At 50.1% G+C, this 14,938-nt stretch overlaps 1 protein-coding gene across 3 annotated transcripts in view; it reads right to left on the bottom strand.

Moving 5' to 3' along the window:
- Positions 1-5,742: 5,742 nt before the first annotated feature.
- Positions 5,743-14,938, bottom strand: part of KCNK10 (potassium two pore domain channel subfamily K member 10) — a 164,530-nt gene continuing 155,334 nt past the window's right edge. For all 3 annotated transcript variants that reach the window (XM_070378415.1, XM_070378414.1, XM_070378416.1), the window contains 2 exons: positions 14,497-14,639; positions 5,743-12,239 (listed from right to left, as the gene is read on the bottom strand). In XM_070378415.1, coding sequence (XP_070234516.1) covers positions 11,622-12,239; positions 14,497-14,639 — 761 coding nt within the window. In that variant the 3' untranslated portion in view covers positions 5,743-11,621. The remainder of the gene's footprint in view (positions 12,240-14,496; positions 14,640-14,938) is intronic.

Genomic DNA, 14,938 nt, shown 5'->3' with positions numbered 1-14,938 from the left:
AGGCAGAGAGCCGCCTGCCACACCCCAGCCGGGTACCCACACTAGCATAGGGTCTCCTTGGCCGCCGGATTTGGAGTCTGCATATTGCCTTATGAAGACCTTCAATAAAATCTTTTTAAAAGAACACAAGTCAAAAAGAGAGAGAGATGATGATGGTTCAAACTAAGAAGTTTCATTTAGAAGAAGGGGGAAAAAATGTTTACGTGTGCAAGAAAGAAAGACGCCTTTTGTTTTCTCTAAAAATCAGTCACATTTCAGTTTCCAAGATCCATCCTACCAGGAATGTGGAAAATGTCTCCTTGGGTTGCTGGTCTGGGCTAGGATCCTGGGCACCGCCCCCCCCCCCACCCCGCACCTGCGTGGCGCACCCCCGGCCCTTCTGGCAGGGCTGCCCCAGGGTGCCTCTGCTGAAGCCTGTCTCATCCCCTCTATGCGACTCCAAACTGTTCGGTCCCCAACCTAAGAAAATGTCTTTTGACTCGGGAAAACCTCATTCCCAAGCCTGCGCTGAATTAAAGTCCTCCCATGGGTGTGACTTTTGAAACAAAGAAGCCAGGAATCCTGTGGCCATTGTATTCCTCGGCTTGAGAAAAGGAGGCTAGAACCTGGGAGCCCCAGGAGATGAGACAGAGCGGGGGGAGACAGGGGAGAAGGCAGAGAAGCTGCTTTATCTACTGTGTGTTCCTCAGACACACTTGCTTTCAGAAGGAGTTACAATTCCTGTTGCAATTGGTGGTGACCTATAGCGCTTACCTTCTGCTCATCTTTAACTTTATCTTCGAGTTTGTGGTTTATTTCAGAAAATGTAATAAAGCAGTCCCAAGTGAAGACTCATTTGTGGTGTCCTCAGGAGAAACGGATTCATATGCTTGGGAGTCATTCCTGTTCTCCTGTTCCCTAACCAGTCTACTAAGCCTTCTTAAAGACGCCACTTCTTACAGGAAGCCTGTTTTGACTGTCACCGTGTGTGTGCCAGTCCTCACACTGTCTGAATTCCTAGCACTTTGGGGGTAATTTCTTGTACTTTTGAACAGAGTCACACAAAGTCCTACTATGGTTCTCCCTCCAACCAGACGGCAGGATTTTGCCACCCCACAGCACAGTGGGCACAGGGCTACTAACTGCGATCTGAGATCGCTGAGGGCAGGGACCAAGGCTCTGCCACACCCTGCAGCTCTCCCACACCTCACACAGAGGTGGGCTCCAAAAATATTTATTAAATGGATGGGTGGGTGGAACAGATTGGTGGATTGCACAGTCTTAACCAGTTACTGTCACCATTGAAAAAGTGAAATCGCTCAGTCGTGGCCGACTTTGCAACCCAATGGACTGTAGCCTACCAGGCTCCTCCACCCATGGGATTTTCTAGGCAAGAATGCTGGAGTGGGTTGCCATTTCCTTCTCCAGGGGATCTTCCGACCCAGGGATCAAACCCAGGTCTCCCGCATTGCAGGCAGATGACTTTACTGTCTGAGCCACCATTAGCTATTCTTCGTCACCCCCTGCCCCCCGCACCAATTCAGTGGAAAAATTGTAATTGTTTCAAATTTGCATTCACTCATGGAAAGAAACAGCCCATTACTTCTCTTCTTTCTGTGGAATCAGGCAACCACAGAATGTTCTTTAAGGCATAGATTACTGTTCTACTTAAAATGTTGAAACTGAGAGCCATAGATTATGCTTGCATCATGTGTATTTCTGTTTCATACATTTGCAACACATGCTTTTGATTCCCTAATGTTGGAGTCCTCCCAGTTTCTTTATTTTAAAATAAATTTCTGTCTCACTGAGGCCTTGCACTTGTTCTTTGCCTCAGGTGTCTGCAGATTCCCAAGAGTTGTTGATACAGGCAGCTTGTAGATAACAGATTACAATATTGGAAAACATTTTAAAGTTACTACTTTCCAACTGAGGGGAAAAAAAATCTTTTCTTATCCTGAATGATTCCAAGTGATGAGTCTCTAAACGACCTTTAAGATGCATTTAATAAACATAACTCTCTCAAATGGGTTGTGTGAGACACTAAAAAAAATTTTTTTTTTAGTTTTAGAGTCTTGCAATATATTTTTAAATGTATTCCTTAGAACAAGTCATCCATAAAGATACAACGTGTGTGTGTTGACCTGTGTGCTCTCTCAAATTCACACCGCCACGTATGCACTAGCATTTTAACTGAATAGTTTTGCACTGAGGGTGTGTGACCCACTCTGGTTCCTGCCCATGATGTAAATTCACAGCAGTGACGAGGTAGAAGTCGCCACTGGGGTCAGTACTGTCTCTGGACATCTTCGTTTGCCTCGCCCACCGCCCTTTGCCCTGGCTCGCCGCACACGCTGCATCCTTCCAACTCCCCTCCAGCTCACCCCAGATTTGGGCTCTCTTGCTTTGCCCCTACTCTCTGCAGAGGCCCTTACTCAACTCCACGTTCTTGGATTTGATATTTATTCAACAAACATCTTTCCATCTTTTACCGTGCTCCAGGCTTGTGACAGGCCCATGGAAACAAGAAGGTAAGGAGATCTCCGTCGAGGGGCTCCCGGTATGGGGAAGAGAGACAGTTACCCAAACAGAGAGGCTGCTGCTACCAAGGGATCAACGGACAGCCGTGTCATCCATCCCCAGAGAGGCAAGGAGCTTTCGGTTAATAGAGAAGTGATCCCCGCAGCACAGTGGCCAAGAAATTGAGCACCCATGAGACTTCCGGGATTTGCAGGGCTAACTGGAAGGAATTTGAGGAGCTGGAGCCCACCGGGCAGCAAGGCCAGCCACAGGAATATTGTTGTACGGATGTTGCCATGATCCATTCCTGTGAGGCCAGGCAGAAAGCCCTTTTCAATAAAATCATAGCTAGCTACTTGGGGTTCTCTAAGAAATGCAAGCTCATTTGCTAGCATTTTGGAAAATTCTTAGTCTTCAATGAAGGTTACTTGCTACCCTGCTGCCCCTGTTCTCTAAGTGACTGCATGCGGACAAGCGTGCTAAGTTGATCCAGCTGTGTCCATCTCTTCTCGACGCTATGAACTATAGCCTGCCAGGCTCCTCTGTGGATTTCTCCAGACAAGAACACCGGAGTGGATTGCCATGCCCTCCTCCAGGGGATCTTCCCCATCCAGGGATTGAACATCTCTCGTGTCTCCTCCATTGGCAGGCAGGTTCTTTACCCCTAGCTCTACCTGGGAAACCCCTCTCTAAGTGACTAAGGCTACTCAATTCTAAGTGCTATGCCCTCATGAGAGAATGTGGGCAAATGATGTTTTAGTAGTATTCTGGGAAATTGTTCTAACCTTGTGGATACCATGAGAGAATCTCAGGGATGTAAGAAGGTCATTGGCGAATACTTTGAGAACTATGGGCCTTGAGTACAGTCTTACAGTGAATTCTGAGAATGTACCTGGATCAATAGGGAAGGTATTCTATGACTGATGACAATATCTGCCTTGGGCACAGGTGTAAGGAGTGTGGCCCATTTGTCATATGTTTGACATCCCCACAAAATATAGTATTTCCTAAGGTCATATACATTCAAACTATCAGTAGTATTAAGAATGGTTTTAAAATAAATACTCCATTATCTGTACCTCTGAATGAGAGCTTTCCATCAAAGTTGTCATCTTTAGAGTCTAGTTACTTTAACTATCACTGTGATCAAAATTTCAGAGCTCTCTGTAAACACGAAACACAGATCAAATTCTTTATTATTAGTACAAGGCAAACTTGATTTTAACCAAGAGGATACTCAGGAATTGGATAGCCTTGGGTTCCAAATGACTTTGAATTCACAAAAAGTTAAATCTCCCTTGAAGGATACAAATGTGCTGTCAAGAAGGGCACTAAAATCATTCCACCAGTAAGGTATCTATATTGTCTATCAGGTACAGTGCTCAGTCCTGAGAAGAGAAACGAGAGGCTGAGTTGCTGCACTGAGGAGCTTATGTCCTGCATCAGACAGACAAGGCAACCAGCCACTAAACCATATAGCCGTATAGCAGGCCTATAGCAGGCACTCGAGTTGAGGGAAGCCCGCTGTGTAGAAGGCAGCTAACTCACAGTCAGGGGAGGGGATGAGGGAGGGAAGGGTCCCCATAGGCCACTCTTCAGCTCAATACTGAGCTGAAGAGGGGCCAGGTGGTTGTGGGACGGGGGAGGTGGCTCCTAAGGCAGGGGAGGCCTCCCAAAAGGGACAGCACGTGCAGAGACCTGGAGATAGCAGAATAAAGCATGGACCACCGGTAGAGCCGGGGAGAAATCCAAAGTGGTGGCGGCCGAGGTTGGCGTGCGATGAGGCAGAAATCCACACGGGGCCTGACCAAGACTAGGGCTTTGGGGTTTTTATCCCAAAGGCCAGGGAGATCCAGAGGCCAATTTGCATTTTGGAAAAGTCGCTTTGAATTCCTGCCATGCGCCATGCACTCTGTCCCCGTGCATGCAAGTAAAACCAATAAAAATAGGAACCAGACCTGTCCCTGGCCAGCCCACGACCAGTAGTCGCACTGGGTTAGCCTGGGCGCGTTCTTGGCTTCAGCTAAGAATGGAAGTCACTTGGCCTTGCTCAGTCCTGCAGCCAGAAACTCACCCTTGACCTCACAGCACACCTCTCTCACAAACAGGGTGGGCGAGACAGTGCAGACAAGTCAGAACCAGATCACCTTTACTAGATGAGTGCTCAAAGCACACGCCCCATGCAGCTGTGTGATCTGGTGAAAGAGACTCGGGCTTGGAGCTGATTGACTTGGGTTGGAAGTTTCTCATCATCTCTGAGCCTCAAAGTCTTCATGGACAAAATGAAGAAACCCAACTTTAGAAGACCCAGTGGCATGTTTGCAAACTGCCTAGCAGAGTGCATGGTACGTAACCAGGTACCTTCCCTCATAGCTCAGTCAGTAAACAGTCTGCTTGCAATGCAGGAGACCTGGGTTCGATTCCTAGATCGGGAAGATCCCCTGGAGAAGGAAACGGCAACCCACTCCAATGTTCTTGCCTGGAGAATCCCACGGACAAGGTGGCTACGATCTGTGGGGTCGCAAAAGTAGGACACGACTTAGCAACTAAACTACTGCTACTACTAAGCTGGTGCTCAAAAGTGGTGGGCATTTTATCTCTACCCATTTTGACAAGCCCATGGTTGGTGAACACAAAGTTAAGTGCAAAACCAAATGCAGCTTGAAATCTGGATACCCAAGCAGTTGTCCATTTCATATGGGCAGACATGGCACAATGCCCAAATTCAGTGTCTTACCTGGAAATGGTGACATGCTGTCCAATCCCCAGCAATGTGCAATCAGGATGAGATAAAAATAAGAAAGTGAAAGCAAATATGAAGTAACCATACTTGGTCAAGTTTCCTCCTCTTGGGTTGCTGTGGGCTCCCCCACCTGCCAGACAGTTAAGTTTGCATTGGCTATTTCCTGATGAATGCCAGCCAGGCCAGAAGCCTATCTCTGGATGACCTGTGGTCCTTAGCATACCTTCCAGCCCAGCCTCGATGAACCATGTTTGGCCCCACAAATAAAGGAAAACAGGAGAGACTTTGTATTAGATCTTCCAGAAGGTCTTTGTTGCAATTTTCTCCATCGTTGGAAAACAAAAAACAAAAAAACTTACATCACCAAAGACAGTAGCAGCACAGCTTATTGAAATGTTACAAGCAAAGTTGCTTTTGTACTTTTCCTAATAAGAACATTACAAAATTCCCTCCTCCCCCCACCCTGCTTCTTTTCTGTAAAACGCCTTTTTTTTTTTTTTTTTTTTTTTTAAGCACCATGAAATCTTAGAGAGAAATAGGTGAAACACCTCCACACATGGGTTTATCATTGTCACGGGGTCCCCTGCCTATGACGCTGGGGTGGGTAAGAAGCCAGAGGCTGACATGACGGTGGGTTTTTGCATAACACTTCTAGGCACCGCTGCGTGTTTCACTTCAAGCTCGGGGCCCTGATAGCAGAGGGAACACTTCGCCGTTGTCCCGGACAGCCGTGCAGATGGGGTGGAAGTGCTCGCAAGGAGTTTTGTCGCCTTTTTTTTTTTTTTTCTGTAATGCATACGGAACTATTTGAGATTTTTCACTTAAGAACCGAGAAGAGAAAGTTTCCAGATCTCCTAGGCACGTGTGACAAAAATCGCTTTTGGTAAAATCAGAGACACCCCTTATTTCTCCTCCTCGCCACGGCACTGACATCACGTGACTTGGGGACCGCCGGGTTTGCGGGGTGGGGGAGGCGGGGCGGGTGGACTGCGGTTTCCATGCACTGCGGGCGGGGGTGAAGTAAGCACGAAGCAGCGGGTTCCTCGCCCATTGACGGAGGACGGGACTTTATTTACAGCCCTGGAGTGAGCATGCTACTCCAGAGTTTCCATACGCAGCATTCACAGCATCCACAAAGCCCAATCAAAAAATCACCTTTGTTTCCGAGAGTTGCCATTTTTAAGGCCAATTCACTAGCTACCTCTTACACTCCGCCGCCGAGAGCTCCCTTTGCTCCTGCAGTCCCTCTGCTCCTGCGGTTACTGCCTTTGCACACAACTGCATGGGAACCGCGAGGAACCACCCCCGTCCCTTTAAAACCTAAGGGGGATGTAGGAAGCACAGACATGAGATGCAGTACTGGCTTTAAAAAAAATTTTTTTAAGAGAGTGTCTGCAGGTTGGTTTGCTTTCAAGGTTTGGACACCATGGTACTCATTGGAATGATCTACATTCTTACCCAATACAGTGGGCGAAAACCTGCCCTACCCAAATTCCGGCCGCATTCTCACTAACCCCCGAAACTAAGCGTCCAAATACAGGACCAGCATCGACTCAGCCAAGAAGCACCATCTCGGAGGGAGGGAAGCGGTGGTTTGCTAACATCTAGTCCAACTAGGACTTTCAACATGGAACCATCCCCACAGAACCCAAAGCAGCCATTGCCTCTGTATGTGTTCTGTGTGTGGGTGTAGGGATCTGAGTAAGAAATAACCTGTTTATAGTGTAAGAATTCATAACGTAGTCAAATGAAACCTTTACTGCAATTGACTGCAGATAGTAATAGCTTAAAATTCTTTAGTCTAAACACCATGTAAAAAAGTGCCCATATGGGATGAGCCCCCCCACGCAGGTGACAGTGTGAGGTTAGGTGATAGTGGGCCTACAAGGGGCACGACCCGCATTTGGACACCAGGCTCCCAAATCTATCTGGTCTCCACCCATCACCCAGGAGACAAATCCCAAGAGGCAAGAGACTAAGCTCTCATCTTGCCTAAAGGAAGCAGGGCCCATCCATCAGTATTTACAAATCCAGCTAGTGAAGTTCTTAGCGGACTTAACTCGTGGACCGCTGAGCATTTGGTCAGAGCACTGCAGAACCAAAAGGGACCTTCAAGATTGACTCTCCGGGCTCCACTCCCTTGATGTGCTGATGAGGTAACAGAAATGTAGGCACAGGGTCTGAGGGGCCCAAGATCACGGGCCGGGTCAGGGAAGCAGAGACAGTCCCAGTCACCTTAGCTGTAGGTCAGGAACAGCCCTACCTACACACACATAAGGGCCTTGCCCCAAAGCAATGAAGTCCTAGGGTCGCTGCTGGGTTCGAACTGGGCATTGAGCTGAAGTCTCTCCAAATTGTCCCTCGGTTCTCACCAGTAAAAACTTCCAGATCCTCTGTGGAGGAAACATTCAACACCCAGTTACCAGGAGAAACAATGACACTGCCCACCGAAGTCACTGTCCCTGTGGTCTGTCCATGTGCAAAATCAAAATGTTTTCTCCGGGTTTATGGTGGGGTGGGAAGTGCAGGCAGGGCAGGGCTGTTCTGATGTGTGTGTAGGATTTGTAGCAAGTTTGCCTTATCCATGTGAATTCCCATGTTACTGGACCCCATTTTAAAAAGGTAGCTTTCAAACAACTCCAAAACAACTGGCCTCCTCTTCCCAAATCTCAGCTTGTACACATGAAGTGGAGCCCAACCCCTGGATGCCCTCCCAGCCTCTCCTCTGGAGAGTAGGTTGCATGCGTGCGTACATGCTAAGTCGATTCAGTCACCTCTTGACTCTTTGCGATCCTAGGGACTGTAGCCCATGGAATTCTCCAGGCAAGAATCCTGGAGTGGGTGGCCATGCCCTCCTCCAGGGGATCTTCCCAACCCAGGGATGGAACCTGCATCTCTTGTGTCTCCTGCACTGGCAGGCGGACTCTTTACCACTAGTGCCGCCTGGGAAGCCCGGAGAGTAGGCTACAGCTTGTCGGACTCTGTGCCCACATGTCTAATGGATCAATCTCCACGAAGAGAGGGCTCTTCTTTGATTGTATTCATCAGGGCCTCAGTCCCATCTGTACTCGGGAAACTCCCAGGCAAGGGCTATTCTCGCTCCCTCTGTGTGACTGGGACCTGCCTTGTCTGGCCAAGGGTCTGGGCTTACCAGGGGGCTCAGTGGTAAAGAATCAGCGCAACTGAGTGTCTACACACACATATACCAACATCTGGTGTGTGGTAGAGTGTGGTTCCATTTGGTAGAGTGTGCAGCTTAGAGTTTTGAACTGTTTTATTCCACCTGTATGCTGAGTTCCTGCAGGACAAGCAAGTAAGTGCAAAAGGGTGTCTTCAAAGGGCATTTTTAACAGTACAGAAAGGGTGCCAGGAGGCGCATTCCCAAAACCAAAACCAAAACCAAAATAATGTACAATGATCATCTGTAAGGACAACGCGTTAGGCCGTGTTCACAAAGACCTCATCCCATCGTGGCAATAAAGAGCTTTCTCCTACCTCTGTATGCCATGTCCAGGAAACTAGAAAGACACACGTGCACGCGCACACACAGACACACACTCACAAGGTGCGTGGTGTGGACACTGCCGCAAAGTCAAAAGCAGACTTTGGTCAAATAGACTGATGACTAGCTCTGCCGCCTTCTTGCTGTGTGCTCTTAGGTAAGTTACTCACTTGGCTTCCCTGAGCCTCTGTGTCATCATGTGTATAATGGGTTTGCAAACACTTCCCACAGAGCGTTGCTGGGGCGGTTCAGTGAGCCCACGCCCCTAAAGTGCCTCATCTAGTGCCTGGCCTATGGGCGTCACTGGATAAATAACAGGGAAGCCTCTTGGTCAGCTCTGCCTGTAGAGTCTAGAATTTTAACCCACTACTATAAACAAGGTATCAAGTAACAGGGTAGAAACCCAAATGAATGAGATCCCTGGACAGTTTAATCAGGAAGCTTTCAACTTGTCAGAAGAATAAAGTCCCAGTTCCCCGTGCTGTGCTGTGCTTTACTTGGACTCTCTGCGACGCCATGGACTGTAGCCCACCAGGCTCCTCTGTCCGTGGGATTCTCTAGGCAAAAATAATAGAGTGGGTTGCCAGGCCCTCCTCCAGGGGATCTTCCCAACCCAGGGATCGAATCCAGGTCTCCTGCAGTGCAAGTGGATTCTTTACTGTCTGAGCCACCAGGGAAGCCCAGTTACCTACTAATTCCTTAGCACACACTTTGTCAGGCTGGAATGACTCCCATAGTAAGAACCAAGGCCCACCCCTGCATATACATCGTTGCCCAAGCATCTGTCTGTTACTCTGTGGACACAGGATGTCACCAGTGAGCCACAGCCCTGTGGCAGCATTAATCCAAACATACCTTGGATAGGGCAGAGGGGGCACTAATCAGACTTGATTCTTATTTGGCTCCTTCCCAAAAGTGATGCCAGTGCTTTAATCAGAGCTTACAATGAGGTGGTGGGGGTGCGGTGAGGCACACGGGGGCTGCGTGTGCTCTAGACAAAGGAGAGCTGTGCATTTGGGGGAAACAGCAGCAAGAGGTCTGCCTTGGCTGAAGCAGTCGAGGATGCGGTGGCTATCATTTTTCCCTGGAAGTCAGAAAAGCATTAGATGGTTTCTAGAAGTCTCTGCCAGTCCTGTGACGTTTTGACAAATCCACCCTGCGTGTTAGCTATGTGATATCCCCAAACAGTGGTACTGAGCCCAGGAGGCCCGTAAGCAGCAACTTCCGGGTGTTGCCAGGTCCAAACACTGAAGTGTGTGGCACAAATAGCTAGGTTTGAACCAGGATGACAGCCAGCCAACTCTGAAAAAGGCTGAGGCACACGTGGGATACTTGGCGTAGTACGTACTCTTTCCTTGCTGCTAAAAATCCACTTAGAGTCTTCCTCCTCAAACCTATGACCCATCAGACCCCCACTTTCCTTCACCGGGTGTTCTAACCTCGTGAAAAAAAAATCATAATTATCACCACGTGTTGGTTACTGTTCTCCTAGAAACAATCAATCACAGTAGCATTGTAACTTTAGTGGCTAGCAGGTACAAGTGAAGAAATGATCAAGGAAAAGCAGTGATACTTTCAGAATAAAGGAACACCCAAACATAAACGTGAAGTCTTTCAAATACTTCTTTTAAGTATTATTTTTTAAAAAAATGGCAGTAATGGCACTTAAGCTGCAAGCAATGAAAACAATTCAATCTTCTCGTACAAGGGTTGGTTTGAGGGATTCCTTTTCCTTTTGTTTGCAAATAGCAGGATAGGACCTGGTGTCACTCTGTCTACCCTAAGACACCCAAAGGGACGAGAAGCCCTGAGAAGGAACGATGCCATGGTCCTCCTTGGTATGTCTTAGACATGCAGGATGTCTATGTTTACAAACATTTAGGATTAGCTAGACAGGACAGTAAGCCACTGGCATCATGCAAGGCAATAGTTTTGGTATTTTTCCCCTTTTTATCAAAACCAATTGTAACAAGTTCCACTAGAAAAGTGAACATGAACATTTCAAAACCAGTTTGTTTTCACCGTTGCACGCTTTTGGTGCCTTTTCAGTGCACCGTGCACTGAGGTTTGGTTTTTGCCTGTCACCACGCAGCGGCTGAGGTTGAGTGTTCACCAATGCTTGCGAGTCCGATTGGACTACCTGTGAGAAAGACAAAATTCAGCAGGCTTCTGTCATTGGTTACGGTGATATCCACAGTGTGATGTGACTTTTTTCTCTTGTAATGAGGAAAGCAATTGCACCTTTTGATACGTGTGCTCTCATCTGCTTCCAACAAATTCTAGGTGCTCTCGGGTCCCAGGGACGTTCATCTGGAGCTTAGAAAAGACTAGGGATGCACTGAACGCTTTTGTCTCAAAATCGGAGCTCAGAGCAACATTCCAACATGTCAGCTCCGACCCCAAGTGACAAGGACCAGTCCACCTCCCAGTCCAGGCCCCTTGTGCGTGCGTGCACACATTCCCGACAGTGGGTTCAGGAGACGACTTCCTTTAAAAGACACACCTGTTCCTTTCAGACGGCTGGTCTACGAATAGCTGCCCTTTCGCGCCCTCCGGAGCGCGGCGGCGCTGCCCGGGGCCACCGCATCCATCGCCGGCACGTGCCCTGGACCTCGGCGGCCGTGACCTCCCGCGCCCACGAAGGCGCCCTGGGTGTCCTGCGGCTGTAATCAAAAGCCGAGTCCTTGTTCTTTTGATTCCCTTTTGGCAGAGCGAGCTTTTTCGGTCGTTTATGGCACAGTGAAATATCTTCTTCGATGCTATGTAATTTCGGACTAACGAGAAGTCTTGTTTTAAGGCACGTGTCTCAGGGTGAATATATTTAAAAACAAACAAACAAAAGACAAGGCTGGGTCACGTCCAGTGCGTCCTTCCCGCTTAGTTTCTGGCTTCTAGCAGCGCGCTGCTGTCGCGCTCCGCGTCTTTGGCGTCGGCGGGGCCCACGCCGTCCCCCGCGCCGGCCGGCGGCTGGGCGCAGTCGGTGAGCACGGCGGTGCTGGAGTGGTCCGAGTTGCACCCCTTCTCCGTGTCCTCCTTCTTCTCCTCGTCCAGGGAGTAGTGGCGGAGGGTCCTGTAGATCCTGTGCACGTCCTCGGGCAGGGCCTTGCGGAGGTCCCGGTTCTTCCTCTTGGTGAGCCTGGAAGCTGAGCCCAGCTTGTTGACGATGTTATCCTCGGAGGCGCCCTGCCCGCGCTTCTGCAGCGGCTCCGACGCCTGCAGCCGCAGGTTGTTGGGCCGGTGGTCGATGCTCTCCTGGGACGAGGCCTTGCAGCGGCCCGCGTCGAGCGCGGCGAACACCGAGCGCTTCTCTGGCGAGAGCATGTCGAGCGAGTGCGCCCGCTGGTCCAGGCCCAGGCGCCGGCGCTCCATGCTGCGGATGGTGGCAGCGCGCTGCAGCTTGTCGTGGATCTCCACGCTCAGCCGCCGCCGCGTCTCCCGGAACTCGGCCGTCACGTTGGCCTTCCACTCGGCCGCGTGCGCCTTGATCTCGCCCACCTGGCGGAGAGACGGGGCGACCACAGGGCGCTGAGACATCGCCCCCCGCCCCACGCCCCGCGCCCAGGCGCCCGCCACTGCCCCCCCATCGCCGCCACCCCCATCACCCCCAGCGCCCGGGCACCCGCCTCCGCCCTCCATCGCACCCACCCCCCATCGCACCCACCGCTTCATCGCACGCACCCCTTCATTGCCCCCACCCCCCAGCGCCCCCACCCCCCATCGCACCCAGCCCCCCATCGCCACGACCCTCCATTGCCACTAGCCCCCCATCGCCACCACCCTCCCGTGCCCGCAGCCCTCGGGGGTCCTCGTGGGAATGAGGCCCAGAGGCGGTGGCTTTGCGTCCGCCCCACCAAGGGGAGGAAAGGCTACTTCCACCCTCGCCCTTCCCGCTCGGGACTAAGGTGCCTCCGAGAGGCGCACGTGCTGGGCAACCCTAACGCCGCCAGACACCTGGATTCGGGGGACAGAAGGGGAGGCGGACGGACCTGACTTAGCGTCTGTTGGGTTCACCCTTCCGTGGTCCGGCTCCATTCCTGCTGCATAACTCGGAGGCAGTTGTGTCTAGCTCAGAGCTTTTCCTGTTATGTGAGGTAGCCGGGCACCTAGCTCGGCCCTGGGCACAAAGCACGTATCCAGAGGGTCCTCTGCCCTGCCCTGTCCCTCCAAGATGTCTGTCTGGGTTAGAGTGCTCCACCCGTCCCCATTAGCCTGGAAATGACCTAGTTCTAAAAAGGAAAGTCCTGTGTCACCCCATATCTAGACAATGCTGTCTATGACCTTGTGCTATCCGGCTTGCGCTGGTTTAAGACCACCCCCCCACCCCCACGCAAGGTACCTGATAACCAAGCTTCTCTGCTCAGGGTGCAGGAAGGCGGCATCTTCTGCCAAAGCCCACAGAACACGTGCTTTCTCAGAGCAAAGTCTTGCATGAGGGTCAAGACCAACTCTCTGGGCTTTATTTCAGCAGGACTATTAGTACAAGACTCATGCTGTCCTATGCAGAGGAGTAACTCGGATTTTTGCATTGAGAAATGTCAATATTTATGTTGTTGAGTGTTCTCTTTTGTTATGGCTGATTTTCAGCAGGTCAGTTAGCTCTCTGGGGAATCAGACTAGAGAGTGCATTGACACTGCTTCTGCAAGCCAGGAAAATTAAACCTCTGCTCCCAGGAATGGTGTGGGAGATGGTGCCATCTAAGGAGGCTCTCCCAGGACCCTCCGCTCAGAATGCCTGCACCCTGGGCAGGGAACAGTCGCCCTTAAACAGGCTGACCCTCTGTTTCTTTAGGTTTTATCTCCTTTCCTTTCTTTACTGCTTTGCTTCTCTTTACCCTTCTTCTTTCTTATCTCTTTTCCTCTCTTTCCAAAAGAACTACATGGACACTTTTTTTTTAATCACAAAATCTACCTTTGCTCTGTAGCCATTCCTTTTCTTGCCTGTGTGTAGGCTTCCATGCACATTTATTTGAGGAAGGAAGGGCTGTTGTGTGTGTGCCCCTGGCCACAGACATATATTTGTTTCTACAGATCTGACAACCCAGAGGGGACATGAGTGAAAGGGACCTCATGAGTTCGCCCTCCACGGCCGGCCACAGTTCAACAACTTCAGTCTCATATGGAATTGAGAAAAATGCACACATTGTGGACTGGGGGCAATTGTACACCTCCCCCAACTGCAGTCTGCCTATGCTGACTATGTCTGGATATGTTTTTTTTCACTTCCTTTTTTAAAAATAAGTTGCCGTTTACTAGTTTTTCCAGGAGCTGTGGGCTGGTAAGTGAGTCACCAGATTTTTCTCACCTGCTAAAAAAGAATCCAGAAATAACTGCTATCCCATTTAACGTGGCATTTAAAATCATTCAAGGATTCAAAACAAGGACATGTAGGAGGCCTCCACTTAGTAGGAGATGGTCTAGCCCATAGAATGCTGCTGCTGCTGCTGCTGCTGCTAAGTCGCTTCAGTCGTGTCCGACTCTGTGCGACCCCATAGACGGCAGCCCACCAGGCTTCCCCGTCCCTGGGATTCTCCAGGCAAGAACACTGGAGTGGGTTGCCATTTCCTTCTCCAATGAATGCATGAAAGTGAAAAGTGAAAGTGAATTTGCTCAGTCGTGCCCAACTCTTAGCGACCCCATGGACTGCAGCCCACCAGGCTCCTCCATCCACGGGATTTTCCAGGCAAGAGTACTGGAGTGGGGTGCCAATGTTTCTGACCTCAGGAACATTCAGAGAATCTGGACGGAATCCTACCTCTTCTTTTGTCTTTTTGGATAAAACGCGTAGCCAATCTCCGATCATGCTGAGGACAGCGGCAAAGTAGGCAAGGCCAACGAGGATCCAAAACCACACCAGGGGCTTATACCACTCCCGGTAATTGATGCCAGCGTTTCCCCCTGCAAACAACCAAGCGTTACTTTAAGGAGGGTCTCACAAACGGTCGTCGCAGAGCAAACGCATCCCAGTCCGTGTAGCAGAGCTGCGGTCGTATCACCATCCAACGCTCAGCTGCTCGGCCTGCTGTATACACGATGTGACAGGGTGAGAGGGCAAGGAAAAGTCGTGTCTCTTCCCCAAAGGAGCCTGGCCTGTGGCTTCACTTATTTTGAATCTTGACCAATCATCTCCATACATCATGTGCTGTGATTAGTTGCTCAATCTTGTTCGACTCTTTGCAACCCCGTGGACTGTAGCC

This window comes from Bos mutus, chromosome 10, assembly GCF_027580195.1.
Source record: "Bos mutus isolate GX-2022 chromosome 10, NWIPB_WYAK_1.1, whole genome shotgun sequence".
Classification (NCBI taxonomy): Eukaryota; Metazoa; Chordata; class Mammalia; order Artiodactyla; family Bovidae; genus Bos; species Bos mutus.
This window is presented reverse-complemented; position numbering and strand designations above follow the sequence as displayed.